The sequence below is a fragment of the Pelecanus crispus genome, chromosome 11, assembly GCF_030463565.1.
Source record: "Pelecanus crispus isolate bPelCri1 chromosome 11, bPelCri1.pri, whole genome shotgun sequence".
In the NCBI taxonomy this organism is placed as follows: Eukaryota; Metazoa; Chordata; class Aves; order Pelecaniformes; family Pelecanidae; genus Pelecanus; species Pelecanus crispus.
Genome location: NC_134653.1, coordinates 38,624,866 through 38,652,391, shown reverse-complemented (window position 1 = coordinate 38,652,391; position 27,526 = coordinate 38,624,866). Strand labels below are relative to the sequence as shown.

Sequence of the window (27,526 nt, the reverse complement as noted above, 5' to 3'; positions counted from 1 at the left end):
ACTGGGAGAAATTGCATGTCATCAGCAAGCTACAACTTGAAAATGAAGCCTATAATGGTGATGCCTTTTGGCTATGGAACATGAGGGAACAGTGGGCGTTTGTGCATGATCTGCAAATACAAGAGGTGAGAGAGAAAAAGAAAACAAAGTAGAACAACTTGCTCAAGGTGTATGCAGCCAGGTGAAATCCCAGTGCCAGGATTTGAGCCATCCAGTCACTTATGGGCAACTACTGCAGTCAAATGCGTACCAACATCATTTCCTAACCAGAAAACCAGATTGTAATTAAGAAAACAAAGAGGTAAAAACAGGTGAGCTGCTTTCAGCCAGTCATGACCAAGGACACGTGCATCTACTGGCAGATGCATTAAGAAATTTTGACATGCTGAGGCCAACAGATACCCAACTCTCTTTCCCTCCTTAACACATGCTATCTCTGATTTTTTTTTTTTTCCAAATCTCTCTCCCCTACACCCAAATGATGTCTTTACGCCCTGTTCTTATTAGATAAATAGCCAAGATAGTTGCAGCCTTAGCTTCAGCATTTGAGGGAAAAGCCTCAGCAACCCAACCAACAAAACTTGTGTGCTTACTTACATTACAGCTTACAGATTTTTTTTTTCTTGTCATATATAAAGGACCTTCTGTGATCATCAGATTTCTTAGTTCTGCTTTATTTATTCACCTGCAGAAGCTGTTTACCTCCTACATTCTACCACAAACATCATCCTGTAATTACACTATCTCATCCAAATCAGAAGGCTCACAACCATTCCAATCATTTGCTGACAGTGATGATTTCAGCAACTTTCTTGTAGAAGACAATACACCAAACTTTCCTCATAGCAATAAACTATGAAGTTACCTTCATCATCTATTCATTGACACACTGGAACGCTGCCACTTAAAACAGAGCTGAAGTACCATCATTGTGTCATTATTTCTCCAACAGCAGATAGCTATGCACCACGTTTACTTATTAAAACCTTTTAGAATAAAAATAATGTGCCACTGAGTGGCTTTCCAACATCTACCATTACCTCAGGTACCTGGAATGTCAGGGAAAAAAATCCCCATCTGGTTTATATTATTAATGCAATAGTGGAAAAAAACTTAATCTATGTCCTTGACAATCTCTAGCGCTCATATGAAAGATGCATTTTATTAGGGCATTCACACTATGCATGAAGCATAGAAACATTACTTATAGTTTATAATACTTGGCATTTAAATTTCTTCTGAGAAAAGCTACTATCTCTCAGTGTGATGTGCTGAAGATGGAACTAATCCTGCATCTCCTGGGAATGTGGATACCCTGTGGAAAACAATACCTGGAATCTTTCAGGTGAACAACTGTTTATTTTTCCCATGAGTCATACCTGTACCCCTGCATTACGCTTAACTCATAACTGAAATGTGCTGCGAACAATATTTTCTTTGAATTTAGGAAAAAGCTATGCTATAATTAACATAAAGGAACAGCTTCCTCTCCAGCACCAGAGTATTTGAAGCCTTAAGAAGCCTGCCATGATGTCAGATTTCTGACACTTCGGCCTTAGAAAACTAGTCTCAATACGAAGTTTCTTACTGGGACTTGTCTGCTCATGTTCCTCTTGCTTCCCTGAGCTGAGGACACCAGGTGCAGATGTGTGCCAATAGTGACAGAAAGGCCAGGGCAGACATAACAAAAAACCCCCAAACTGTGACAATTGTGCATCAGACTTGTTAAAACTCTTCTTTGTCACATCGGCTTAGAACACCTTTGCTACTTATTCAGAGTCTAGAGTCCCTCTTTTACTTCATGTTGTATTGCTTATTACAGTTCAGATGTTCTCGGTGAGCACTGTGTCGTCCAAACTTCATCTCAGTTGGACGCATTTACACTACATGCACTGGGGTCTTCGTGCCCTACCACTCCATGAATGGGAGTTCTGTGGTGATGCCTAACAGATCACACACCTTCACAGCGTCCCCCAGCTGACGAGTCTCCGTTGGATGTCCAAGCACTTGCTTTTCTTTCTGTAGCACTGTTCAGAAAACAGCATTAACTTGCCACACACTACCTAAAAAAATCTCCACAAAAGCTACAAGCTGGAGGAGTGGTTATTGTTCTTCCCTGAACTGGTGTATCCAGCAGCTCTCTTCTCAAGGATGACATGGGGGCATACAGGGGCCGGTTCGGGTCCTCTTCAGCATGTGTTTAGCAGACAACTGCCACTTTAGAAAAGGTAAAAGCACTCAGCAGTGGAGAGGCTATGCGTGGGCCATTTTAATTTTCATAAGCCTTTATTTATGCACTTCATTTCCACACCTAGTTAAAACCTACTTAACCCCTTGGCACTGTTGGAACACTTGCTAAAGTTGTCTAGATTAAGCAGTATTTATTGCCATTCACTAGCATAGCCTGAACTGGTGGTTATGAGACCTCCTTCTAAACCAGCCATTCCAGGCATGCATAGCTCAGACACAAACTGATATATCCAATTAACTTATTTTCCCTGTCTCCAGCTAGGGCTCTAAAGGTGCCAAAGGAAGCTGGTGGCCTAAACCTTATGTCCTCTTGGTGCTAGCTGGGCTACTCCTTTTTGTTTGTAAAGTATTTAATGGAATATTTTTGTCTTTCCCACAGCGGAAAGAAAGCTCTATCCGTTCAAGCAGAACCTTTGGAAAAGCAATCCTTTGTTTCTCATTTTTATAACTCATTTATAACATTTAGGACATTCCGAGAGCTGGATACTACTAACGTGATAAATGAAGATACAGAGGCAATGGCTTGAGTAATGCTGGGCTTGTGTGCCTGTTGCAACTTTGGTAAAACCAGAAACATGTGAGGGGGGTTTTTGTTCTTTTTTTTTTTAAATCCTCACCATCTTTTGCTAAGTCTAGTCACATAGCACAGACATTCTAACCAGTCTGTGATTAATTAGCTAGAGATCTGCAACAACTCCTCTTCATGACTAAATATTTTTTCAGTCTATCAAACTGTTAGTGCAAAGTGGGATAAATGACACTAGAGGGCCAGTGATCCTGACCTGGAGGTTCTGTTGCTCATTGAGGCTCCAGATGCTAAGCACCTTTTCAGATGAGCCCGAGATCCCCTTGGCCTTCTCCGAGTCAAAGTCAAGGCTCATCACTGGCTCCTGGTGGCAATCAAGTTGGCTCAACGCTTTTCCCGTCGACAAATTCCAAAGGACCACTGATCCATCTTCATAGCCAGCCAGAAGCAAAGGTTGTGAACCACAGTTGAGCTGATCAAGGAAAAAGTAAAATTGTTTGAGAAGGAAATAGTCTGTTAGGAAAATTATCATCCCCAGGTAGGTTTCAGTCCAAGCACCAAGAAAATAAATGAAAATGCTGACTGGCATGGAAATGAAAAGTTTAGAAGTCTGAATGTCAAATCTTGATACTCCATCCACTTACAAAAAGTGTTACTAGGTAACTGCTGACATACACTTAAGACTTTTATATGTAGATATAAAGCCCAATGTTTTATATCTATAATATACATACATATGTGTACATACAGAAAATTTCTCTCTGAAAAGCCAAACTACTGCCCTCTACAACACCTGAAAAAAGGCTGCCTGAAGTTTTCAGAAGTTTACTTCATGGCCTGAACTTTGCTTGCACGCCTTAAAAAAAAATTACTTAGAGCAGCTGAGTTACTGTCAAGCTATACAAACCCGTATGGACACTGAAAGAAGCGCCATGCTTAAAGATTCCAGTTTCACATTGCCAAGTGTAGGGTTACACATACGGATCGTTTACCCAAGTGCACCACAGTGCCTAAAGGTAAACACTGAACCTCTGTCAGGAATCTCTGGGTGAGTCACCAAGGGGTTAATGGGCGCCCGAGTCCCACTGTAACCAATTGAAAGCTATTTTGATTAATGATGTCACAGGCCAAAGGGCATGGCACCCTGGGCAGACACCTAATTTATTTAAGCCTCTGAAATAACTCAAAGAAGGGAACATTACTGGATTACATGTCACACTTAAGGAAAATATTCATCATTGCTCCAGCCAAAAGACTAATGACCCCATGAGCAGTAACTGGTTACGTGAGTGAAGATGCAAATCCCTAATGAAAAGCAACTAAAAAACAGGCATCTGTTAATGCCAGTTATTTCTTTAACAGGAGAAGAAACACCCAAATAGACATTGGGATTACGACCACTTCACGTGGGGACATCTTACCCTAAGAAATGTATCCCAATAGCTTATTCAGCTCTTTCCAAACACTGTCTGATCCTACAGGATTCATTTGCTTGGTATTCAGTTCAAAATAAAGGTAAAGGACATTTCTAAAGAATTAATTTTTCTTGGCATCACATTGTTGCATGAGGTTCTTCAAACTTGCTGGCTGTCAATGTCATGATACAAACCTGCAGTGGCCAAAGGCTCACTGCCTCTATAAATGGTCCAGACTATTCTCCCACTGGTTATTATTTGTTCTAGGGGGAGTTAAACTAACAAGAGATGGGTGGTCTGGGTAGTAAGGCTGCTGAGTAAAAGCCTCATGTTCTTTCTTGGATTTATTCAGCCTAAAGAAGTGTTTAAATGAGGAACGGATCTTGCTGAGCGGGGAAGAACATTGCCCCTTAAAAGAAGGAAACAAGGGGAAATCCCCTACATGATCTTTCTGAAGGGGTCTGCCCACACCCGGGATCCTGCAGGAGCCTCTCGGCTTGCTCTGAGACCCCTTTTCTTTTGAAAGGGTAGGGAGCGTGCTCTGGCTAGAAACACCCACAGAGAAGGCGTCTCATAATGCCCAGAACTGTGCACAATTTTCCTGTCAAAGTTTTGATTTGCTAAAATAATATAATATCAGAGCAATGAATACATGTCAAATATATGTGAATTAATGTTAACTCATCAGGTATTTTGGAGGAAGAGTACCTGGTTTTTAATACCAGGGGAAAAGTTAAAAAAAAAAATTGAATGAAACAAACATTCCAGATTTTATTTATATTTAATAAAGGGCAAAACCTTCAAGACAAAGTATTTCATAGGTACTTCAATTAAGCTTAAAAAACCCCCTCAGTTCAGGCATACCCGCCCCCCCCAATTATTTGTACTGCTTTTCTATGAGCACAAGACTCCTCCAGTGCCCTGGGGCTCTACGGAAGGCATAGCTTGCATCAGCCAATGGAACAAGATTTGGATGGGCAGGGTCGGCTCCTCTGCCTTACTCAAAACGGGATGGTCACATTTTCATAGGTGCTTATAACCTTCACTAAGATAAGAGAAGACAGGTGAGTGCTCAGCATTATGGGAAGTGCCAAGCAAAACCTTTTTTTTTTTTTTTGTACAGTGGGTTATCTTAGCTTAGATTTGAAAACCAGTAATTTGCAGGTGAGATCTAAGACTGGTCTATTTTAAAAACAAAGTATTGTTTTGTATGAAATGAAGGTCTCCCACGCTGCTCCTTCCTGACTTTCCCTAACCATTTGAAGCGTAACATTTCAATGAGCACATATACTCGGACTTAAATAATAAAAGTTATTGAAAGATCAGTGAGCGCTCAGTCTGATACCTGGACTCACCAAGCAGTGGTTCACAACGGCCTATTTATTTCAGTTCCTAATAACGGACACTTCTGGCAAAAGGTCTTCACCATTCATGTTCTGTTTCAGTGGAAAAATTAAATTATAACTCACTGTTCTTCCTAAGCAGAACATTTTGTTGTTGCATTTGGATAACTGTCAAGGAAGGAAGAAAAGGTGATCTGCTGTCAACTCAACAGGAATAATTGCTATAGTTTATATAAAGTCATAACTCTGCATTTCCAGTTTCTACATGTATTATTCCTGTTGAATTATTTTGTTTGCACCATTACGCAACATGATGCCTTCCCCAAGGAGTGCAAAAAATTTAAGGGAAGACTATTCTTACGCCTGCAAATCCTACCCCACCCAATTAGTAATAGCAGGAAGGTGTGAAGCTGAAGGGACAATGCGTTTAAGAAGATGAACCTTCACAAGGGAAAAAAACATTGAATGAATAAATACATTGAAGGACAGACCTAGTAAAATGAGGGGAAAAAAAAGTTTCAAACCAACAAAATAAAGAGCTGCCAGCTTTTTAACTGCTTAGGAGAAGCCAGTGAGGCTTCATCTACAAGCCGAACCTAAGCCTCGATTTCCTTCTGCTCTGTAGCAAAGTTTCTAATTCATGCTGCTGCTGGTAAGGTGCGTTGTTTCCCTGATACATGGATCTTTTTTTATTGGCCTGTAGAAAAATACAGTGATACACGGCTGCAGCCCCAAACTCTTGTTGGACAACAACCCTGAGCATACTTCCTTCAAACCATTATGTGGCTCTCTCCATGTCAGCTTCTGTTTCAACTTGTTAATTTACTGTGCCATAAGCAACATCAAATAGTCTCTTAGGCAACACATTGCCCATAAGCGATGCGTTGGGGAGTGCTCATCTCCTGGGTATGCCTATATTGCCCAATGCAGTAATGTACAAAGAAATCCTGGACGGCCTCTATTCAGGAAGGGGTGCAGCTGGGTTAGCTTATGTTCTTCTGCTTTTATGGTTACAGGGTTACTCAGCAAGCCACTTCCAGCGAAACCACAAAACAGAACGCAGAGCATCGCTTTGGTACACCACATCTAATTATTTGCCCTTAAGAGTATCCTCCTCCCCCATGCTTTTAAACAGAGTTGCACACATTTGTAAAAGAGCAGATACAGCTGTGAGGCTGTAAGGGATTAGCTATCCTTGCCTGTTGCAGTCTAGGAAGTTGTGACTTCCCGAAGCCAGAATTTGCATGGAATAATTTACCTCTCCCAGTTCCCAGTCCTCTGCTTTATCCCCACTGGCAACAAAATTAAAAACTACATAAAATTAAGACTCTGCACCTGCTCTGCTTCCTAGAGGAATAGCAATATTAATGCATGTAGAAAATATGGCAAGACAGAGGACTTTTTATACAGGCAACAAAATTTTCAACACTGAACATTTCCTCAGTTATCTTCATCTTATTGAAATATGTCCAGGAGACAGTAAGCCCCATTCACTTCACTAAGTACTGAACACAGATTGCATTTTTTAGGAGAAACTTTCTGTTTAATAAAAGCCTAATCAGTCTATTTAATTTTCCTTCTAATTTTTTTTTTTCTAGTTTATAATTACACCATGGGACTTGAACTGTGGCCTCTCCTACTTTTGTCGGAAGTCAGCAACTGAATTCCTCTAGACTGCAGTCGGTTCAGGACCTTGAGTCAAGACACTAAGGCCTCAAATTCACAGCTGATGGATAATTTTTTCAACTTAAACCAATACAAATGTTCAGATGAACCTGCAGGAATAACATACTTGAAATGAGCTCGGATGGCACTGTGGAGCTATAACCATATGCGGTCAGGGCGTTAAACTGGGAATCAGCTTTGCCACCAATTCAATCACCTGAACTCCTTCCTCCCTCTACTGCCACCTTTTTGTATAACTTGTCTTTCACTGGTGGCGCCCCGTAAACATTATTTGCTGAATACCCTGCAGATGTGGGGTTTTTTCATTAACTGCTTTTATTTACCTTTCTGTCCAAATTCAATACAACCTTAAATATTTTGTTCCTACTGTATGTCTGGAATAGAAATGTTCATAGAGTGCTTCCTTGTCCTGAGGGCGTTGAAGTGAATGTAACCTGCCATTAAAATCACTGTTTTTAAGTAACCCAGGCATTTCTCATCATTCTTAATGCAGCGAGAAACCATATCAAACAACTGGCTTTGGTAAGTCACTCATTTTCCTCTTGATTGATGCAAAAACCGTACCTATCCTAAGGATACAAAGCTTTCCCTGAGCATTTGCAAATCTTCCATTAAAGCTTGGAAAGCTCTGAAAGTTACATTAGGGATGTTCACAAATCTTTCCCCCCTTTAATAGTATAATTACTTGATTGGTTTGATAATAAATCAAAATCCAAGTGAAGAAAGATTCATGTGCTTCATATAAAATGAATCACAGGGAAAACATTTCACAATTAGCAGGCGCTCTTGCCTTACCTGCCATAACTTCAGACACATGGGCATGCCCAGCTTGGCACCCACCTCTGGCTTCAAGGTACAGACTGATGTCTTGGATGGCAGCTCCAAAACCCGAACCTGACATCAGGAAAACAAGAGTATTTGGTCAGGTGCCAGGTCAAAATTCTGCTGTTAAAAACACAAGTCTTTTAAGGTGATTAAGGCTAGTATAAACTCTTCCAGTAAAAACTGTCTGGAGGAAACTGAGGAATGCATGTTAAGTTGGAGCTGTAGGGGAATCTACAGCTATCTAAATAAATGCATGGTTTTAGGAAAGACCAGACAGAACTGCTAGAATGAACACATGCTTTCTTCCACTCCTATTTAATCTGTATTACAGTCTTCTTTCCATGCAGTAGATGATATTGTGCTTACACTAGATAATATTGCAGACCGCTTAATCTGAAGACACTTCCCTGCTTCCTCTCCCTTTCCCCTATTTCCATCTCTGTTGCTACTTTTTTTGTTATATTCACTTGTGGACACTTGCACTGTCTCCTCTGTTCTGTCATGCTAACACAGAGCTTGTGTGGAAATATAGGCTACATATATATCTCTAAGGTGGATTTTTTATTTACTGGCTGACTGCACTAACGAAATGTAAACCCAGAATTATCTGCTAATGCAGGCTGGAGCAGTGATGGCATACAGGTATTTTTAACACAATATTGTCTGACCCTATTCAAAGCAGGGTCAGACAATACTGTGTTAAACACCTGCTCTCTGTCTACATAGCAGCTTCCACTGTTGCTTGCACTGACGGTAATGAATTATGGATCTGATTTTTTTTTTTTTTTTTTTTTTTTTTAGCATGGGGCAAGTCTTTGCCAAGGAAGTAGCTCATTTCCACCTCAGGATGATTGCAGGCAAGATCAGGGGTGTCTGCCTTTGCAATTTGGTACTGGAAGGTTTTGAGTCTCTTGATTGACATGGAAGTGCCTCACTCTGAGCTGATTATCAAGCTGGAACTATAGAGAAATCAAAGTTCTTAGGTATCAAAAACTCGCTGCCAGGAACATCGCTGTTTCTCATATGCATACTTAATCACTAAGGTGATCTTTTATTTTAATTAAACAAACAATGGTCTGCATTGTCTCGTAAAATTAAAGGACTTCAAACACTTGACAAATCCAGCATCACCAGCCATTCTAGGCTACTTCAGAACGTGCAAAAGCCCAGCAGTGCTGTTGGACAGCCCCAGTCATGCGAATTTCCTTAAGCATCTGAGATGAGGTATTACACAGATATGGCTCCTCTGGGAGCCATCAATCAAGGCCACGGCAGCTGCGATGGCTTTCCAATCCCATACCTTTAGTTCAAAGCTTGCCAGAACATCTTCCTATTTCTAGAGGCTGTCAGCTAGCCTGCCAAAAGCCAGCTGCACTCTAGGACTGCAAGTCGACAACGTACTAAACACGATGTACAGAACACTTTCTAAAGCCACGTAACAATGGAGCAGGTAACTATTCTCCAGATCTGAGGAATGGAGACTACAGCAAAGAGCCATCCAATATGTAGACCAAACCTATGAACAGACCAAAGTTTGATCATCTGGAAATTCCGGTTCTTTGGAGCTACACTCTTAACAAAAGATGCTTTTCTCTTGGCAACTTCCTTGCTATCAGCATAATGACCAAGTTAGCAGTTGCAGTAAATGGGCTATAAATGTGAAGATGACCTGTTCTCATCTTGTGTCTTTCATCACTGGCTCTCCAAAGCGCATTGCTTCCTAGACAAGACTGAAACTGCAACTTTTACGTAATAAGGAAGGATAAGTGTACTGTGATAAAGGCACTTCTGCGGGTTATAAGGAGAAAAAAAAAAAAAAGCCCACCCCGAAACTCCTTCACTTTACGTTGACTAAAAACGGATGAATGGATACAAGGTCTAGAATTGGGCTTGCGAAGGCCAAAGAAAAACACAAAGATGAGAAAAGCTTTTTGCAGAAGGCAGGCAGGCATGAGCTGCCTATGCTAGATTGACAGTTCCAGAGACTGTCTGCATTAGAGGCAACTGAGCCTTAGAAATAAATACTATTTCATATATTTTGACAACTGTAACCTAAAACTTGAAGTTCTGTGTTTATATTGGTTTTGCTTAATAGGAGAAAGATTTGCCTTTGCCTGAGGTTAATAGTGTTCCTGGGTGGCTAAAACTGGCCACAAGGAAACACACCCTTTTTCTTTTTCACATTAATAAAGCTTTTAACATGTTTCTGGCAAATTGGCAAGAAAAGTGCATGTAACTCATAATTGGTGATTTAAATGCAATCATGAACAAATAAATGCCTGTTCAGATCTCATTATTTATGGACTGAACCTGCTTTAAGACAAAATTACTCTTTTTTTGGGCACCAGCCAAGCATAAACACTTATTAAGTCTTAATTTTAATCATAAGCTGCAAATGTACTGTGTCTCACACAGTGCTGCCTATTTGGAAGCGCTATATATTATGGGAGCTTATGTGAATTTATTGAAACCTGACGCAGTTCTAATAGAAAGGTTCATACACAGAGGGGAACTCTTACCTCAGGAGACAGCAAATCATTATCAGTTTGCAGGGCCCAGGCAAACAAATGAAAATAAAACAGAGATGAGTTGAAAGAGACATTGGGGTAAACGTCTTCTCTTCGGATCAGACCATTACTTAATACTTCATTACCAGAATGTGTGCGCGCTCTTTGCCCGACACAAAAACTCTCCTCTGGCTGACACAAGAACGCACTTGTCAATTTTGTTTAAATTAAATGTTACTGAACACTGCTGTAAAATGGAGAGAGTTCTTTGTTTGATCAGAACAAGGTATGGTACTTAGAATGGTTGTATTTACTGGTACAGTGGTTGTGTCTACAGACTTAGTTCTGTAAAAGGCTGAACATTCTGGTTGTGAGCCAACAAAGTACTTAAACATGTGCTTAACTTTTGAATAATAAAAAGTTCACATTTTCTTGCAATACAGGCACCATTCCCACTTATTACTTTGTACGTAAAATATCCAACTTTCAGTTTCAAGATACACATCCTATAGTCCAGAAAAGCATGTGACCTTTTATGCTCATGAACAATCTGCAATTAGCTACAACATTTCATGCCACTTTTTTCTTTTTTCATATTTTTGGTATTTTGATGTCAAGTATTTGAAATAATTTATTTTTGTGTGATGTCCTCAAATAGTCCTTCAAAGAAAACAATCCCACGACTTCTGCACAGCAGGAGTGGAAACTGCCAACACAGCTGTCAGTCAGCGACTGCTGTGATAATGGGTATTAGATGTGGACTTACCCAGTAGGAACCGAAGCGGACCCTACAATTATCTCACACTGAGCAAACCTCTGGCCGCTAATAGTAATTCAACTATTTCCAGCCAAAGTACCAGTTAAAGAATTAGCCTGGGGTGAAAGACCACATATCGCATTACAAATCACCTACACCTCCCCTTCTCTCACCAAACACGACTTTCGGCTTCAGACGGAAGATGAGTACCTCCATCTGATGACAGACTTTCTGACCATTAGCTCCCCAGAAGGACTCTTGTTCCCCTTTAACAGTATTCAGCAGCACCAGAGGAGTTTTCAAAACTGCTGCACATGAAAGACCAGCAGCAGCTGCAAATACTTAAATGTCAGACAAATCTTGGGGTATCCTTGTTATTAGAGCGTGAGTTGTATAATTCAGTCATCTTTCTGGCAGGTAAAATTAGTGATTAGAACCCCCAAAGGTTCCTTGCGCTGCCCTCTCTTGAGCAGAGAATTTGAGAGCAACGATGTTTCCCCTTTGGAACTATCTCATTTCAAAACCAAAAGCCATCTCCCAAGCACCAGAAAAAGAGACGCTTCCTACCTCCTCCAGGGCTTTGGCTGCCATGGCCATCAGCCAGCGGCCCGCTGCCACCTTTAACAGAGAGCATCGGCAGAATCCCACATTCTCCGTGAAGACAGAATCTGTCACTGAAGTCCGTCCCTCTGCTAAATCCCACAGGCAGATCCTCTGGTCACGACCCTGACTGTTAGAGTAGAACAAGTTATCCACGAGCAGCAGGTCTGAGGAAGCCTGGCTTTCTGCAGGTCAGGATCTCAAAGTTGGGTCTGTAACATGCAAGTAAGGGAATGAGCTGAGCACAGCTTCTGAGGGGGTAACTGGGCCCTTCATGAAACGTGCGGGATCTCAGTGTCACCCAGACCACCACCCTTCTGCTGACTGCAGAACTGGCCAATGGGTTCAAAAGTTACCGGGAGGAGGGAGGACCTGAGAGCCCGGCGGATACACTGCAGTCAGCCACGTTTCCTTGTGGAGAGAGACTTGATAAACACAGTTCTGCTATTTATATGTGCATATATATTTACGGAGTCTCACGAGTATTTGGACATTTTCATAATAAAAATACTCACATTTTACCATTGGTTAGACCTAATTTAAAAGGAAACAAAAGTATCCAGAGAGTAACACATTCAATACTCTTTCACCCTAGCAGTGAAATAGAAATGTCAGGCGTGTTGACAGCTGAAAGACAAATAGCAAGACAACAAAGACCACATCGAAACTATATAAAAAGCTACAGTTATTCAGTGGTCAACTTCCCACAGCCACAGGGAGGGCACAGGAGACTGTTACGACTGTGCATGTGTGGAGACACAATAGGAGAGGGACTGGCAGTGCAGGGAGCAGCAGGAATTAATGAAACGCTGTGGTTAAAACATCCAAAACGAGAGAACCAGCAGCGGCATCGCTGATGTACTAGTGCAGCTCATGCAGAGACTCCTCTGCACGCCTCTCCGTCCCACGGAGAAGTCTGTGTGCTGGTCCCAGACAGCAAGACCAAGCGGGCCAGACAAAGGGCACAGCATCAGCTGGTACGTATTTACATGATCCCCCAGCTCTGGAACAGAGTACCACTGCCGAGAAGCTTCCAATCCACAAACTACAGCAGCACGGGGTATGTGTCCTCATGTTATCACCTGGGACAAGGAGTCATCAAAAAATCCCTTATCCATGTCTCATTTTAATTAGCAGTACTGCCTGATGGAAATAAGAAACCAAAACAGAGGTAGATGCAATCTACAGACTGTTGGGACTTCTGTACAGAAACTCCCATCTGCTGTTCAGCTGAGTGACAAACTGTCAAAACATTTATGGCACTGGGCATACAAACAACGTGGTACTGCAAGAAATTGTTGAGATTTAGCTTTAGAACAGAGAAACAAAAAATACAGGTAACTGCTGTCTTAAAATTGCACTGCTATGTGAACTGTTATATACAGCAAAAATAGAGGTATGGAAAAACTCTGTAATTATACAAACAATGCTCATTCAATATGATTTTATGGGGGAGAGTGTTGATAATTGTACTTAAGCAGATAACAAATATAAATGCTAATGAGTTCCACTGTATATTATAAGAGATGTCTTCTCTAGATAAACATGTCAGAACACCTCCTAGTCATACAGACACTTTGGCATCTACTCTAGATCACCTGTCTAATCCAAAGTACACAAATCTTCCCGACCTTCCCTTGCTAAACGAGAACAGAAGATATTTTGCAACAAAGCAAAGGCGTGCAGCTCAGCATTCTTGCTCATTTTCAGTCTTCCATTCTCCACCTCTGATTCTTCTCTTCCTTCCTTTTCTCCCTCTTGCCTCTATTTATACACTCTTTATATCAAATTTGATCTTCCCTGAGAACCAGTTGTGAAGCATTTGTCAACTTCCAATCCAAGTGTATTTCCTTTACCCAAAGACCTCACCTGATCTCAAAGCGGTAAGAAAGATGCTATGGACCCCAAGTTGTTGTGATGTCATCACATATATATCATAAAGAAATTAATCGTATCATTTTTTCTACTTTTTGTTCTACAGTTTTTCTGTATTTTTGTACTTCTGTTCATTTCTGTATGTGTTAGAGAGACTTTCAGTGACTCCAGAAATAGGAGATTCCTTTCCCCCCCCCCCCCCCCCCCCTTTTTTTTTTCTTCTTCAATCCTGTACATCACGGAAACAAGAATAATTTCACTGGTTTTTGCCTGCTCTGCTAACCTGAGGAGCCTGTTTTTACCACCCATTGTCTCCACACAGTAGACAGATTTTCTTCCATGGCCATCCAGTGCTGTGTCCACTCTGTGTGTTTTCAGGTTCCAGACATGGATCAACCCATTCTCAGACCTGGCAGTAAGAACAGATGCTTTTAGCATGACCACTGCATACAGTCTGGTAAGACAGTCTGATACTTTTCCATTTTTATTTTCAAAACCGAAGCTGTACGTGCAAAGATAACACACCCATCATTCACCAATCATGCATTTTGTTGTTTTCTTCAGATACAATTTATCTAAATAACACACTTTGTTTTAAAAGGAAATGTCCATGTGATGCTCAACTCCGCCAGAACTCCTGGTTTACTTACCCAGAGAAAAGAATGGGGACATCAGGTTCTTGGCCGCCACAGGAAAAATGCAGAGTGTGGACTGCAGCACTGGTACCTCTGAGAACAAACTGTGGGTCCGGAGGTGGCAGAGCCATCGAGCAATCTACTGGGGGATTGAGAAGAAGACACAGATATCATAGAGGGTAAGGTAGCCTAAAGTGAAATTACAACTTTAAATATATTCTGATCAGGACATTTGCTTTTTCTAGTCACTTTCCTCTTTGAATTATCATTATTGGGTGTTATTTCTATTTGCCATACAGTCCAGTGTAAAATATTTCCAACTGATCAAGCAGCTGTAAAATCTATTTTTTGCGGCATTCTTTTTTAAGCAAGATAAGTGCTGAGCTGGCCACGTGTATGCACCTCTTGTGCAACTGCAAATACAAAATTGTTCAGCTGTTCTCCCTGCTGCAAAAAGGAAGAGCTACAAAATGCAAGAAACTGGGTACCCGTAATTTCAGTGGGCAAGCAATTTATCATTCCACTTAGCCTCTTGGCAAGTCTTTCTCCTTCCTCCCCATAAAAATAATATTTCTGTGCCTTCCACTCACAACCATCTACAGAAAAGCATTGCAGTGAACATATCAATGGAAACGAATTTCAGATGAGATTCGAGATTTTTACACAAGAATCCCATTACTCCCAAGTGTTTGAATATTTGGTTCCAAGCACGGTTACTTGAAAAAGGAAATGCAGTATTTCACACTGACTTAGTGACTACTGTGTTAAACGTTTTATTCCAGGGGGTTTGTATTCCCCAAAGGATCAAGAGAGACGGATGCTTTCAGCTTTCTGTCATTGGTTAAAATGTGGTCCGAGTCAGCAAAGAACAGGACAGGTGTATGGGGAAGCCCTGTCTAAGATGGGAAACGTGAAGGACAATTTATTATGGACTCACAGGGGCAGTCTGTGTGATCTGATTAGGCACTCTCTTACTGATCTGGCACCTTCACCAACTATTTCCGTTCGCATTAACACCTTTGCGGGCAGCTGGCACAAGCACCAAAGGACAAGGATGACTTTTCTGTGTTCTGATTTGCTGCAAATGACCCTCCAGACCTGTGCAGGGACAAGGTAACCAGCAGCTTCTTTGACTGTAAGTACCGGCTGGAATTCATTGGAAAATGCATTACAACATGCATACAAGAAACGTTTTCACCATGAAAAGTTTTTACTGCTTTATCTGTGACATTACTAGCCACGCTTGTATTTCTGCTTCTTCCTTTTTGACCTGACCTCATACAGAAAAGGACAGCTTTTGCCACTACAGATGTCAACTCTCATCACTCTCTCCTATTCATGCATATATTAGATGGGATTAAAGAAGTTTTCTACATCCAGTAAGGGAAGATCAGCAGGTGTTTTTCTGCCTGCTGCTTCACAGCAGAGGAAGTGCAGAGAATCAGAACAGAGTGCTACAGCTACAAGTTACATGGTAAATTAAAACAGCTCGACTTTTAATTGTCATCTCACCTCAGCATCAGCTTTTGAATTGTAATTAATGGCTGCACTTGCTATTGCTCCTCATTTGCAGGTCTACCTTGAGTGTTTATAGATCAGTAATCACCACGGTATCCATAGGTCCTAATTAAACACGACTATCTTTTAGGACTAGTGATGAAACAGGATTCTTCAGCATAATGTGCAGTTCTCCCTCAATAACACTGTGTAATTAGGTATGAAAATAATGAGCTCAGTGGATAACTTCCATGTTTTAGTGCCCTGACTCATCTGTTTTATGATGTTGTCTGATAATCTAGAATCATGACAGGCTGAAGTAAATTCTCAGATGATTACACGATGTACGGGTTTGCCCCCATGGTGAGATCCAGCTCCCAAGTGCCCATCTGTAAGGTGCCTCACCTGCGTTACAAACCTGTCAGACTAAGGATTTTGTCACCAAAGGTCACCTCCTTGGGACGCTACAGCTGTATGCGTTGCCCTCAGAACGATGCTTTGCAGAACCACGTCCCTGAAACAGCAGCAAGGCGGCTTGTCAGAGGAGCGGGGTCCCTCTTCCCGGTGGAATGATCCTGGGTTCTGCACTGAGCAAGGAAGACAAAATAGAACTGAGTCAACCCAGAGGCTATCTGGGATTACAAGGCAGGTTTTTAATAGCATTTTTCTAATTACTGACACAAAAGTTTTTGCTGACAGACAGCAAGTGTGTGCGTGGCTGTGGGAAGGGTTTCACCTGGCATGAAACAGATGCTACTAATGCATGTCTTTACAAGGACAATATTTCAGAAAAAACCTCAGACTGGCTACAGGAAAAAAACCCAACAACTGAAAAGATACTTTCAAGCTGTAAGCAAATGAAGTGACTTTTTGCTCCTTGGAGCCTGGTTCTTTGCTTGCTTTTTTGCTAATCAGATATGTGAATCTGGAAATTGGGCTTAATATTAAACCTATGTCATTTTTTATTGGGGTTAGGAGATGACTCCTTATTACTTCCTATCATGACTCAGCAGATGAACGGCAGTGCGACAGTATTAAGCATCTCATTTTTCTTCCAGCAAGTGCTGAACTATAAAATTGCATCTGTGCCGTCGTCTTCATCCATGAGCTTGGACAAGTCACTTAAGACCAAGATTTAATTAAAATTTCTTAGGTACCTAAATCAACAGAAAGTCCCAGGAGGTCGCAAATAGACGGAAATTTGGTGCACCACTGCCTTAAAAACTCCAAGAAAGCATCCATCTGTTCCTGTTGACACATAAGCGTCCTCAAAAAAATGACATTTAGCCTACCTTCAACTCACCGGGTAGCTCAATATCTCTACTTTACTTACAGGGATAATGAAATACATTGTGGTATACTAATAGATAATGGTTATATATCATGCTTTGCTAAGCAGACAGCTACAAACATGCTAAATATGATGACTGTGCGATGATTAAAGCCCCTGGCTAAATTTTTCAAAAGTGCCTAGGTGATTTAGAAGCCTAAGACTCATTTTCAAATGAATTTTCAATCCTAAATCTCTAGGACTTTTTAAAGTTTCACCCCAGGTGTCTGAAAATGAGTTCTCTAATTAGCACAACATTTATTTTCTTGTTAACTCCATCTAGCCTCAGGGAGACCAATCTGTTCTCGTTAACTGGGGATATCTGCAGCAAATTTAATTAAATGAATTTGCTTAGTATTTAGGCTGGTCTGAGAGCAACATCTGGCTCAAGGGCTTGAACAAGCATAGTGCAGCCTACAGAAGAAAGTTCATTTAAAAGCATCTCAGGGCTAGACTATATGCTTGTCCCCGAGATATCCTCATTGCTATGACTCCTGCCTCCTGTGAAAGGACATTAAAAGATGAATCATTTTTTTGCTTATGGCATTATTTGTTTGCAAGAGGGTATCACCAGTAAGAGATGCAACACTTCATCGTCACACTCTTAGTTGCTAACCAATGTTCCACTTTTTATTTCTTCCAGCCTTCCCTGTGCTGGAAGCATCCACCTCTGGGGGCTGAGCTACACTCCGAAACGATCCAGGCAACTAAAAGCACTTTTCACAAGGTGCCCTGCAAACCCCTGGGCTCCTGCGTAGATTCTATTTGCTACGCGAGTGAGGAGTGGAAATGCCATTCAAATCAGTGTTTCAATTAGCGAACGGCTATGTGTACCGCACATTAGGTACTAGAAAGGGCTTGGTCTAAAAAAATGCTTCTACTAAATGCCAGAACCATTGAATTTCCTTCAAAATTGTGCTATTTTAAAGAACAATTCACTATTAATACCCCTCACACAACTTATTTTGTTTACGTTGCAGTTAGAATAATCTTCAAACCATTTCAATTTCTATGCAGTGGTATTCCGGTATCATCACTTCAGCATTTGATATAAAAAAGTTAAGCTTTTATTTAATGAGAGTCATTTAAAATATGTAAATGTCAAAAGGATTACCTTAGAAAAATCTCTCAGAGAATTAAAAACATTAACAGATTCCCACAGGAAAAATTCCAGCAGAATTCAGCAACTCTCCTGTTCCCACTCCTGTCACTTGTATTTCTATCACACATTGAAGCAAAAACAAATTGCTATTAAAATATCATCCAAACACCCTCCTCCCCCTACAAACTCCACAGTTCAGTTTGAGATACCAATTGCGTAAGCAAAGACAAGAAAACATCTTTTTTTCTTTAGGCTTATTTAGAGTAGTAAAAACTCAGTGGTAAAAGAGCTTTTTCAGGTATAGGAGAAATAAATCTCTCTAAGGCATGTCTGGCAAACTGATTTGGGACTGAAACCAGCAGGTGTGCAGACATAATTACTACTGCAAAATATTCAACACATCCAGGTGTGCTCACAAACAGATATATGAAATCCTGTTATTTTTTGAAAATTCCTAGTCTACCAGGTGCCACCCTCCCAAAGGAAGAATCAGAGCAAAGAATGGGTTGAGAAAGATGCGAGTAAATTGTTCTTCCCCCTTTCCAGGCTGTTTCTTTTTCATTCATAGAAAAGCCCCTTTTTAGCCTGCACTTCTGTGCCTACCTGCACGCACTCAAAAGTTTTGTGACACCGTGCCATGTTGTACAGCGCAGCGCTGGTGCACGACTGTTTTCCACGCAGATCACTAGCCGTGACTGCAGAGGAAGTCGGTGGCAATAAAAGACTCCCTCAAATTAATAATGCAATGCAAACAACTTCGTTTATTCCATGACATTTGCAATCTCCAGCGTTAAAGTACAGCCGGCAGCCCTTGCAGCATGAGCTTTCCAAACACAACATTCCCATGTTTCCAGCCTGTAACCCACTGCAGGCAATTGGGTTTCGCAGTGGTGGAACTATGAGCTGTCCTCTGCCCAAGAAACACCCTCACCACGCGGCTGTCGCTTTGCTGCCGTGTGAGTTACTTGAGCAGCAAAGGCAGATCAGGAGCGTCCCGATGGCACCCGATTCGCCTCACTGAATGACGCCGGGACACAGCAGGACGTGGAAACATCTTAGACATCCCTGGCTGACGCAAAGCGTTGCCTCGTTACCTGGCACTTCTAGGAAGTGGAGAACAAGAGTTTAGGGCTACAAGAACCCATTTAACGAGTAGCATTTCCATATGTAATTAAAAAGCGATGCCAGACAAATCTGCACAAGTTGAATGAGTTAAAGTTCACCTCATCTGACTGCAAAAGTGAATTTTTATAGGTTATTGACTACAAAAGGTCTGAAAACAGGTATATGGTTTGGTAAACAAATAATTCTTCAGACGTGTTGTGACAAATTTTTAAGCCCAGCTTTTCATTTTGCCTGTACAAATCAAAAAATGACAGAACACGCTGAAACAGGGAAGTCAGCAATAGAAAGGGATGTTACAAGACAGTCATCTGAAGAAATCTCTTTGCACCCGAGACGAAAAGTAACTGACTGTACAAAGAAACACCTTTTTGTGTCCTGTAACAGGCTAACACGTACAAAACACTTAGGGAAGCAGGAAACAGCCACTTAGGTTATAATCCAAAATTAAAAGCCAGGCAGCCTGCTTTTTGCATTCTTACCCCAGTCCCCCGAAACACATAATATATCTGTCGTGTGCAAAGACAGAAACATGCACTAGCAAAAATAAAATCAGTAGAAGCTTCTATAGCAACTGCCTGCACAGATCAAGAGATGTGGAAGTGCTACACAAATAGTCGCAAAGGTCAGAGCCCCGGAATATATGAAAATTCACTCATCAGTCAACTAATACCGCAGCTTTCAGTTTAAAGCTCCCTTTGCTATCTTTGGTGCTAAATCAAGATATAAACTGTATTATGCTTCTAGGATTTCTTTAAAGCTAATTTAAAAAACCAGTTTATTTCAAGTGGAAATTAGAAATCAGTAGAAATCTTTAAATCAAGAAATTGATTTCAAGCAGAAATTAGAATTAGTAGAAATTTCTGATTTAACCAGTAAAATGTACTAATAAAGCACTCTTAATTTTCAGGAGTAAGGACAACCAAATGATTTCTCTTAAATTGGTTACTTTTCCTATTACCATCTACCTATGGCTACCAAAGTAGAGATTAAGCACAGTGATGTATAGTTGTATTTTGTATGTGACTTCAAAATCTAAAAAAATAACTAAAAAAGAAAAAAAATCACAGCGATGGACTGGAAGCGCTCATTAGTGTGCTTGTGCTTGCACTGGAACACACAGTATCTCGATACTGCAGATAGATTTCTAGATAGAATTCTCTTGCTTGCAAAACTTGCCAGTTAGAGACACGTCGATGTCAACGAGAATGCAATGCTGTCTATGACCTAGCTAGACAATCCTTTATTAACCGGTATCGTAAACCTGTTGCCACACAGCCAACATTACAATTGACAAGAGTCCTTCCTCTTGTAGGTTGGGAACACTAAATGCTGTCGGGGCTTTCATTCTAAATAGTCACCAAATCATTTCTAAGGACTAACAATGACTGCCTGCTCAGAAAAACACTTCGAAAGTCTCGTTTTGAGAAGTGCCGAGAACCTCCATTTCCCACTGACTTCAAGGGAAGTTAGGAGTTCATCCCCTCTCAGGAGCTCCCCAAAATTACCTTATCTCCTGACATTTAGACAATGAACGATGGAAGTTTCCACATTTTAATTGTAACAGTCAATGGACAGACAGCAAACAAAATTGCTTATCAGCAATTGGTGATACGCCAAGAAATCTTATGGGAGCAGAAAAGAAAATGACTAATAACCATCATGCAATGCAACACATTTTTAATGGTTTCCACTCAGATAATGGCTCCTCACAGTGTTAGCACCTTTTTTGTCTCTAAGCATCCCCTAACTGAATAAGGCTAAACCACAATATATTACGATTTTAAGTAATGAAATTTGCAAGAAAAATGTATATAAATGTCAAGTGTGTAACCTTCAGCAATACTGAGGCCCAGGCTTGTGTCTTGAGGTTCACTTTCAAATACTTCCATCTGCAATTTTTACAAAAGTCACTGTACGATAATTATTTTCTATATGAAAACATAGATTCAGCATGGGAACAAAACTAAGAATGATTGTAATTATTTGAAAGACACTGAGTTAGCATATGGATCTCATTGCCACTTACACATTTTGGTCACCGAAACAAAAAGCTATTAATCAATATGTAAAAGCCATAAATTAACATAAACATTAATCATTCTAATACTCCCACTGTGTCGGACTGATAATTTTTTTTCGGTCTTTCATTCTGACATATTCGCCTTCAGCTATCAGCTGGCTGACCTTTTTTAACACAGTTAAACATTTTGGGCATTGCAAATCTTACTGAAGTAAACATTTTGGAGACAGCCAAATATCAGGGATACATTTATGCCAAAAATATGGGGTCTGAAAACATGAGAGCCCCTGCCTCAAATATCACTGCACTAGCTTTTAATAAGGGAGTCTAAAATACAGCATGAAATACAGCTGAAACAGATGAAATTCTAGTGCTTCATAAACAGGTTCATTCTGCAGATGAGGGAAAAGACACCCATCTGTTTTACTTTCTGAAACCATTAATTGCTTGGTAAAGTGTGACAATATAACTACAGCCAGCCTTGTTTGGAGAAACAAAACAGGCATAAAAGCCCATAGTAGTTGAGCTCTGCAACACACTCTCCATAAAATTAATTAAAAAAAAAAAAAGTCAACAAATGCCTAATCACTTTGAAAAATTAAAGAATATGAAAATGCACTATATAAGCAAAAAGAAGTATTTATACAACTCTCTCTATACCATACCATCAGACCTAAAATGAATTTAAGTTTGTACACTTGATAAATCATTGTAATCTCGCAGAACATTGATAAGCCAAGGACCATCAAAAGATTGTTTGGAGTAGCCTCTAGTTCAGCCATGCAGAGCAATCCGTCAGCCAGGGGCTCTGTCTGCCCATCCTCCTTAATTAGGGGTGCTGCATAGTGCAGCATCAGCTACAAATCTTCTGCTTCCACGAGCTAATAATGTCCTCAGATAGCATGGGCTTAATTAAACATCCTCCAGACACTTTAGCAGACATTTCCTGCAATAATCTTGTTTAGTAACAAACTATTAAAAAGAATTGACAGAGAAGAAATATATCAAGTTGTTACAGCAGCTGAAGTTATTTGGGCCAGAATTATATGTCTGCAATTAAGGATTCTGTAACTCTGAGCAATTAAAATATCACTTTATTTGAAAACTAATTAATTCTGAACACATATTTTTCCCATGACAAACTTTTATGATTATTTAATTTATTCCATTCTAATTACACTTTAATTAATCTACTCTTGTATAATATTATACTGTTATTCTGGCATTTGACCAATGAAGACAATAAATTGATTGCAGTTCCCTTGCGCAAGAGCAGAAACTGTCATGCCAGTTTCAACACCACGTTTATTTATTTGTCTGTTCTATTACTTTTCTTTTCCTCCCACTGGGCATAGGAACATGAAACACAGTACAAATCGGATGACATTTTGCCTTCTATCTTTTTTTCTTCAAAGTGTGAAATGTAACTGGAGTTTTCAGTATTAAGGAAATGTGTATGTAACATGATATTACATAATAAAAATATACCTATAGGAAATTATCTTATACTTCTAAAATACATCACACAATGACTTACCAACTGACTCCTGAGCTACAGGGCCGTGTCCAGAGCTGCTAGAAATGGAGTTGGTCCCATTGGCACTGAGCTCTGCTCAGGATCTGGCCTGATACAGTCAACAATAAGAGAGAAAGAGACCAAAACCCATTTTCACACTTAGCTTAAAATTACATTCATTTCAGTATCTCAGTAAGTTTAACAAGACACTGCATTTTAATTTTGCATCGAGTTACCTTAGATTCAACTACAACCAAAGTATATAAATTATTTTCTTACTCTATAAATATTATATTTGGATCAAACTCTGATAAAAGAAATACGTACAAATATTTTATTACACATGGAATTAGTGTGGTGTTTTACTTCGCTTTGACTATACTTGCAGTAAAAATGACTGTCGTTTACAGTCAGAAGTTTCTCTGAATACGAACATCCCTGAAATCACATTTGGTGGGAGGAGACACCAAGTAGGGACTCTTATGAAGACACAATGAAGCAATCTATTTTTCATGTACTTTTAAAACTTATGCTTGCTTCCTGGCTGCATGCTTTCTTCTGCTTATGAAATAACCCCCTATTGTGTGCGCCTTACTAAGAGTGAGGTGCCTTGCAGAAGGAGGCAATTAAATTAAAATGCACTGCAAGTTGAGCTCTGACGGTGCTTTCCAAAATATTTCCTTTTACTTTAATCACGCAGTTCACATTTCATAGAATTGAAAAGACAAGTGCAAAAAACGTTCACAAAATACATATTCGTTAGAAGAGGAAAAAACGATTCTGCACATAACTGAACAGGCTAAGTGCTCTACCAGCCTTGCCGTAGCGGGAGATGCCTTTATATCAGAATATTGTACCTGTTTCCTACCCCCCATGTTTATATTCTCAACACTTCTTTCGTAACAGTTAAAAAATATACTTTGAAATTGCAAATAGCAAATGGGATAAATTGATGTAAACATAGAAAGAATATTAAATAATCAAAGGTAATTCCTATTCGTGTCCAGCTCATGATTCAAATTCCAAATTTTGGATCTGATCTACGCCCATCCAAACTGCTAGATGATATTGGTGAGACTGCTCAAACGAGGAAGGGTTTGCACGATTCAATCATTACAGCAGTATTTCACAAAGCATTTTCTCTTTAAAAGGTTTCTGCTTGTGTGTAACGTACAGCACGTCTCCGAGACCGGCATTATCACGGGTCATTCTTTGTAGGTGGAGAAACTGAGGCAGGGACGGCGAGTGACCTCCCGAGGCGGCAGTCGCTCGAACTGGGGTTTGGGCTCCACTCGCTGACTCCAGGCGCCGACGGCCCCTTCCCACGGCCGGTGAGACTCACATGCCACGCAGTGTTTTCAGAGACAAAGCACTGTGGACAGTACTTTAATCTGCACCAATTCACTAAGCTAAAACTTTAAATCCTTATTCAGGTGAACTCTCAAGGTCAGAAGCAACTGCACTTCAGTAAAGATCACACCATTTGGTACATGTATTTTGCTTTCTCCAAGAACCCCTTCAGTATTTAAAAAAAGGGAAGACTTAGTGTTATGTATATCACTTTTAAATATATGAGTCTAAGTTACAGATTATAAAGTATTTTTATGCTATGAACTATCTCCCCAAATTCAAGCTTAATTACTAACAGTATGTGTCATTTGTCTATTAGGATTCCCATCCAGTGCAGCGTAAGTATTTGGATAAGCCAAGTTACTGGAGAGCAAATTATACTGAGAAATCTAGTAAGGATCACTGTAATTCCAGTGCAAATAGGAATGATATTTACAAGGCAAGTATTACCTGAATATCAAATTTAAAAAAAAAAAAAAGTTTATTTTAACAGTTTAGGCTAAGCTTACACTTTAGATACAAACCCACAATTGTTCTTTCACGCCAGTTTGATCACGTAAGTCTATCTCCATTTTGCATAAGCACGTAGGATGCATCAGTTAAATATACTCATCTCCAAGGCTCCGAGGTAAGAGTAATCATATGTTAAGCAGTTAAAATGTTAGAGATATTAATAAAAAGTGGGTCCCGCATTTCACAGCGGTTCAATACTGATGATGCTTAATCCCCAGCGTCTCACACTGTTTCCTATGTCTACGATGTTCTGATCAACTAGTTTCTCCATGTGTTAAGGAGTAACACTAACTACTAGTTAGCAAATGGAGAGAAATAAAACCAAAGTTACAGAATAGAGTTATATAGTTTACATATGCAACTTCAAGCTTCACTCCTCTCATCCATGATAAACTGTTCCGGACCAAAAAGGTAGTGAAAAATGCAAAACTGTTTCACCGACTTAATTTGAAACGTTGAACAATTCTGCAGTACCTGAACTTGAACTCCCAGCCTTTGAATGTGTGCTGAACAGCCCCCTATTGTACCGCACTTTTATGCTGGCAGGAACTGAAGTGTCAATCTTTCATCAGATAATCAGATTATGTCATGTTCTGACCAAATTCATTAGGAAAACTTTTACCAACCCTATTATCTCAAACCTGAAAATCTAGATCAAAGTATAACCGATTTTACAGCACAATAAAACTGTTATAAATATTTAAACATTAATTAAAAGGCCTCTTTTGTTAAAAGTAAATAAATAATTGAAAGCTACCTCTTCTTATAAATGCTATTATATGCAACCATATTTATCTCATGCTTCTCAGAAAAACAGGACCTGTATATGGTGGAGAGTGGGAAGATATGCACTTAAAAGCAGTCATTTGAGAAGATGGAGGGTTCTTGGACTTTTAAATCATTTGCCTAAAGTAAGTCACATGAGTCCTCATTCTAGTGACAAAGCATTAACCCCTGAATGTCTTTGCTAACTCCATTCATATTGGACAATCATATCTGCTTACTTCATGCAGATGTACTGGATGGACACTGCATCCAAAAGAAAAGAAGAAATACTTTTTAAGGAAATCCTACATCAGTGAGTAGTTTCTCAATAAATGCAACTATATTGTCATTTGTTTTCTTCCTAAAATTTGCATGATCTTGTCTCCTAAAAAGGCAAATAAATAATTAAGTTTGGCAGATGTATTTTCTGCTTCTTGAGCAGATATGACATCTGCATAAAACAAACACTGAACGTGTGAGTACTAAGTATTTTCTCCTGTCTCCATTTCAGGTGGATAGCAAGCATGGCATAAGAGGGAATCAAAGAATTCATATTAATACAATTAACAGCAAGGAACTGAGTTTAGACTAATCCATGAGCAGGAGCAGCGACAACAAATAACCACAGGACAGTCATTACTATTGATTTCACATATTTTTCAGTACTACAATCAGATTCTCCATCTGTAACTCAAACTTTAAAAGTATGATAATTTACGGAAAGGAGATTAATTTAGCCATTTTGAGTCAAAGACGTATTTCATAGCTTCATCCCAAATCCTGTATATTGTTAGGATCCCTTTCCCCTTTGAAGACTTAGTGAATGATTGAAGCTTCTACTTTCTGAGAAACAGATAACACAAGACTAGTAATCTGACTCTAAGCCACTGGATAAAGGCAGTTTGTTTCCTCTTAGCCCATCTGTCAACACCTCTTCAGTAATTAGTCCTAATTATTACAAAGGGCTAGCCTCCCATTCGCATTATTAAATCAGAAATAGTATCATAGCCAGGTATCTTTCAACGCCTACCAGACTGGCGACCTTCGATTTCATTGAATCTTCTATCAGTATCCGCCTTTGGAAGAGCCTCGGCAGTAATTTTAGCATCAGCTTCAAAGATGCAGATCCCACAGTGGAATTCCAGGGATGCATTCATACACACACCCACGTCATGTGACAGGAGAGCAAGCAACACAATTGACCTTTGCATTGTTCTCTAAACTCCCGTGATATAAAACACACATCTCTATTTTATACAATAGAACTGGTTTTTTTGCCTGCGTGCTTAGAAGTGCTCCTTTGAACTAAATGCTGATAGGAAAAATAGCGAAACTGTGTCTATAAAGATGAGGGTCAAATCTTTGTTAAGAAAACAATACATCTGAAACTGTTTTTCAGATCAAGATAAATTTGCAAGAAGTAAATAGTAACTAAAAATATGCAGAAATGTTTTTAAGTGTGAAGTAGATTTAAAAGGTTTCTTTTGTTTATTTTTGCTCTATAGCTGAAGTACTTCCCCAGAAAACTGGAAAACAAAAAGGGCGATGACATTGAAACTCTCACGGAACCAAAGCTCAATTTGCTGAGGCTTTAGTCAGACAGTTTTAAGCTCTTCGTTTGTGTTAACATTTATTTAACTGAAACAAGAGAAAAAAAGATACTCTTAAGAACCAAACACTCAATTTCTTTTGATTAAAAGCCAACCATGCTTCCCAACAGCACATCTGAGACCACTAGCCAGGATTTGTTTACAGCGGATTTCTCATCAACAGCAGAGCGCTACCAGTTTCCTCAGACATCCTGACCCAACCTGAGCTGCACTGGTACAGTTTACAGCTTGTGTAAGTATCTCTACTAAAAGCTTGTGCCCAGAGCAGAGGAGCTACAC

At 39.9% G+C, this 27,526-nt stretch overlaps 1 protein-coding gene across 3 annotated transcripts in view; it reads right to left on the bottom strand.

Annotated features, from left to right (window-relative positions):
- GNB1L (G protein subunit beta 1 like) overlaps positions 1 to 26,790 on the bottom strand; it is a 29,416-nt gene extending 2,626 nt beyond the window's left edge. Inside the window, exons 1-6 of one of the 3 annotated variants that reach the window (XM_075718783.1) lie at positions 26,664 to 26,790; positions 14,435 to 14,558; positions 14,068 to 14,193; positions 11,877 to 12,039; positions 8,016 to 8,114; positions 3,033 to 3,248 (exon numbers count right to left, since the gene is read on the bottom strand). In XM_075718783.1, coding sequence (XP_075574898.1) covers positions 3,033 to 3,248; positions 8,016 to 8,114; positions 11,877 to 12,039; positions 14,068 to 14,193; positions 14,435 to 14,558; positions 26,664 to 26,790 — 855 coding nt within the window. Of the gene's footprint in view, positions 1 to 3,032; positions 3,249 to 8,015; positions 8,115 to 11,876; positions 12,040 to 14,067; positions 14,194 to 14,434; positions 14,559 to 16,334; positions 16,463 to 26,663 lie in introns of those variants that run through there. The other 2 variants (XM_075718784.1, XM_075718785.1) reach the window with 2 other exon arrangements.
- Positions 26,791 to 27,526: the final 736 nt, after the last annotated feature.